Source organism: Lepidothrix coronata, unplaced genomic scaffold, assembly GCF_001604755.1.
Source record: "Lepidothrix coronata isolate B3197 unplaced genomic scaffold, Lepidothrix_coronata-1.0 Scaffold31, whole genome shotgun sequence".
Classification (NCBI taxonomy): Eukaryota; Metazoa; Chordata; class Aves; order Passeriformes; family Pipridae; genus Lepidothrix; species Lepidothrix coronata.
In genome coordinates this window covers 2929271-2933469 of record NW_016690211.1, presented here as the reverse complement: position 1 = coordinate 2933469, position 4199 = coordinate 2929271, and the positions used below count along the sequence as shown (strand labels likewise).

The following is a 4199-nucleotide window of genomic DNA, read 5'->3' as shown; positions in this document are numbered from 1 at the left end:
ACCAGAAAGTGCTGTAATATGTAAAGCTTGATCTCAGAAACAGGACTTACATCATGGGTTTTCTTTCTTCTGCTGCCTTCAAGGTTGTACCCCTGGATTCAAATCTGGGAGATGTTCCCGTTATTAATCACAAACCATCCAAACTGCCGTTGTTCAAAAAGCAGTACGAAAATAAGGTATATATAGGTAAGAGCTTCTAATCATGAAATGTACAACTTTTTTCAGTTGATGGGAAAAGAAAAATTTAGGTGGGTTTTGTTTGGGTATTGGTTTTTGTTGTTGGATTTTTTTTACTAAAAAAAAAAAAGTTAACATTTCATGATTAGAAGCTCTTACCTATATATACCTTATTTTCGTACTGCTTTTTGAACAACGGCAGTTTGGATGGTTTGTGATTAATAACGGGAACATCTCCCAGATTTGAATCCAGGGGTACAACCTTGAAGGCAGCAGAAGAAAGAAAACCCATGATGTAAGTCCTGTTTCTGAGATCAAGCTTTACATATTACAGCACTTTCTGGTCAGACAACAGAAAGTGCAAATCTTGCTTACATACACCATATAGATAACCTCAACTGAAATTCATTTTTTGCAACAGAACCTTTTGCCTTGTGATGGGTGCTAGCACAGTCATCCTACACTGAAGTCTTATTTTTCTGCAACATACGAAATCAATGTGAGAAATGATGCTACCAAAGTTGCCAATTGGTACTATCTTCAAAATCAGAATCTGCTTCTGTGGAAAAACAGCTAAAACATTTCTAGCAGTAGCTAAAAAACTAACTTGAACTGGCAGAGTGAGTTTACAGATTCGGTGTTCTGCATTGTACATTTTTAATTGCCTAGACAGTTCTTCCAAAATGCCAAGTTTTGTAGCATCTGACAGTACTAACTTAAGCAAATTTTACAACTAAGTTATTAATAAAGGTTCTGCGTTTACAGAAAGCGCAGTAGTTTTTTGTTTCCGGTGTAAACAGAACAACCAGACCCAGACTGCCTACACAACTATCATTGTATGAACCTGCAAGAAAAACACTAGTATATTGAAACAAAATATACTTCCAGGAAACTGAGCATTCAAGAAAATAACTGTTAATCAGTACCAACAGGCAACAGAGCTCACATTCAGATTATAAGTGCTCTCTCTTACTCCATTCTGTTCTTCACCATTCCTAACGTACTATTCTTCTCCACTGAAAAGAGAACATTTCACAACACATTCCTTATTTGTGCCTCCACTTCGAAGCATAAAATGTTAAAAACTGAATTTAATTAAATGAACCAATGTGCAATTTAAAGTGTAAAGAGGATCAACTTAGAGTTCAGGAGACTGTCTCAATATCTACAAAGCAATTACCACAGGGTAGTAAGGGAGCTAAGACTTGAAAAACACACTAATGTGCCACATGTCTGAAAAAACAGTTATTCCACATAGTACCTGCTGCATGGTTTCAGTGGCTGCCTGAAACAAAAATGAAAATGAATGTTATTAATTTGCTGTTGGAAACACGCCCACCTGGGGAAGCTGCTTTGGCACACGGATCTGGAGGTGTGGCTTATCGTCTATCTGGAATCGCACAGGATCAACTCTACCCTTCCGATGTCCATGAGCAACAACTTCCTCACCATGATGCCAGTAATAGTTAACTTCGGGCTTTAAATCTGAAACAGAAAAGAAGAATACGGAAAAACGGTGATTGCCCCTGGGCATTTGAAACTCTCCCAATTCTTCTTTTGCTGCAGCCAAACACAACATCCCTAATCCAAATAGAATGATGGAGACAAATTACTAGTGGTGGCCTGAATATCCGATCTGAAGAGCTACACCAGCAACACTGCTGCCGGCTGGGACTGACCCCACCGCCCTAAGGCTCCCACGTCCCCTTCTGTCAGCCCCACTCCGCACCGAGGGAGGAGGTCGCCAGCAGCGGATTGTGGCCGGACAGGAACGCAGCGAGGGTGGAAACGAGCTGCGTGAGGAAGGGACCGGGCGTGTGCTCCTGGTCACGGTACAGGAACGGCCGGTTTTTGTTCTGATAGAAGCTCTCCTGCAGGAGGGCGTCGCAGGCCAGGGAGCGCAGCTCGCCCATATCCAGGGGTGGGAGCGCTCCCGCCGCGGGCTCCGGGCTTGTCGCAGTCCCCGAGGTTGTCGCAGCCCCCGAGGTTGTCGTAGTCCCCGGGCTTGTCGCAGCCGCCGGTGCTCCCGCTCCCGGGCCTCCGCCGGCCTTGGGCGCCGCTTCCGCCGCCACCGCTCCCGGGGGCAAGCCCGGCACGAAGACAGTGTTGGTGAAGCTGCGGTACCAGCGGTCGGCGTTGATAGCGAAGGTTTGCGGGTACACCATGTACTTGGGCCGCTGCAGCTTCTCGTACAGCCGCAGTTTCTCCTCCACCGTGGCCGCAGCGTGCACTCGCTGCTTGAAGTTCTCCCGGCGCCGCTGCTGGGCCGCCTTGCTCTTGGCCGTGATGGACGCCACCACGGGCGGGTAGAGCGGGCCGGAGGCTAGCGAGGGGCTGGTGGGCTCGGCCTGCGAGAACCAGCGGTGGCCGGGCCGGAGCAGCCGCCGCGCCCCCAGCGCCGCCATCTTCGGAGCTGCGGGACAGGGAAGGGCGGAGCGGGAAACCGCGACACCTGATTGTCCACTGGGAATCACGTGGCTAGCCAGTCATCCAATGGGCGAGCGGCTCCTCCTCTGGCGGTGCCGCCGGGGCAGGAAGAGACGGGGCCTTTGGTAGTCACGTGACTTGATGGTGCCCATTCCCGACGCGGTACGGCACGGCGGGGCTCATGCGCATGCGCAAAAGAGGAATCTGTGCCATCACTGCACCGGAACTACAACTCCCAGGATGCACAGCCGGGACGACCCGGAAGTGCCGTGTGGGGCCGTTGTACCGCCCAGAGAGCCGCAGAGTCAGTTCGAAATTTGGAAAAGGCCTTTTGGGAACATCGAGTCCAAGCTGTGACCGCACACCAGCTTGTCAAGGAGACCGTGGCACCCAGTGCCGCGTCCATTCTTTTCTTAGGCACTCCCAGGGACAGTGAGGCCACATCCTCTCTGGGCAGTCCATTTTAATGTCCAGTCACTCTTTCATTGAAGAAATTCTTCCTACTGTCCAACCTAAACCGCCCCTGGCACAGCTTAAGGCTATATCCTATTGCTCTGTTACCCACTGTGAAGTCTCGAAAGAGCCTTTACCTGCTTCCACTCAAGAGAAAAACACTTTGGACACAGTTTTCCAAAGGTCTGGATCTCGAGGAGCGCGTTCCAGCTGCAGGGAAGGGCCCTCTGTACAGGACAGTGGGTTCCCACAGCACTGAGTGTAAACTGAAACGACTGATTGTCAGAACCTTCTGAGCCGACAGAGTCTGGCTTTAATAAAGGAATTCAACCCTGCTAAATATGATCTGTTACAACCTTTGTGAAACTAAATAAGCTAGAATTGGCATACTGATACTGCAAGAGTGCCACAGTAACTGCATGTTCGTCTTCGAGACACTTCAGTAGCTAAGTATTTCTCTTTAGTAGGCAGATGAATTTCACTATTTATTCTTAAAACTTCTTTTTTTTTTTAACTTGATGATTTGCAGTATTCTTGGGAGATTGGTTAGTTTTTTTCCTGTATTTCCATGAAACATGACTAGGAGTGGAAGTTATGAGTGGAATTGGGACAGGAGTTACATTACATGCATCCCAGATAATCTGCCTTCTTTCCTTAACTTCATTTTAACTTTCTGCTGAATTGCTGATCACTTCTTCAGTGGTGGAATTTTTGGAATTTGGAGGAAATTTTGGAATACATGATGAAGATGTAAACACAGAGTTTGGATTGAGATTTTCAAAGAATATAGAATATAAAACCGTCATCTTCTTTAAGAGGAAGAAAAATAGAAACTAAAGTATTGTTAATGCATAGCTAAAGAAAAGCTATCCTTTAGCTTAAGATTTACAAAGTATGTTATAAAAGACAGATTTAAATGTTAAATTGCAACTCAGTTAAGTATCGAGTATTTAAAATTTTGATGTTTTAAATTTGAAACTAGCCTTTCTTTACTAGATGGGTAAAGGGAAAAGGCCTTAGATCAGATGATTGACCATTTAGGAAGCAACCACCCTCCTTTTCTTAATTCCACATACTGCAGTCTCCAAGTGCATATGCATGTGCCTGTTTTTCTCTTGATTGATAAAGGACACTGACCAGAT

At 46.2% G+C, this 4199-nt stretch overlaps 1 protein-coding gene across 2 annotated transcripts in view; it reads right to left on the bottom strand.

Moving 5' to 3' along the window:
• MRPS30 (mitochondrial ribosomal protein S30) overlaps positions 1–2597 on the bottom strand; it is a 5455-nt gene extending 2858 nt beyond the window's left edge. Inside the window, exons 1-4 of one of the 2 annotated variants that reach the window (XM_017811368.1) lie at positions 2180–2597; positions 1907–2143; positions 1517–1662; positions 337–439 (exon numbers count right to left, since the gene is read on the bottom strand). In XM_017811368.1, coding sequence (XP_017666857.1) covers positions 337–439; positions 1517–1662; positions 1907–2143; positions 2180–2582 — 889 coding nt within the window. In that variant the 5' untranslated portion in view covers positions 2583–2597. Of the gene's footprint in view, positions 1–336; positions 440–1516; positions 1663–1906 lie in introns of both variants that reach the window. The other variant, XM_017811367.1, reaches the window with a different exon arrangement.
• Positions 2598–4199: the final 1602 nt, after the last annotated feature.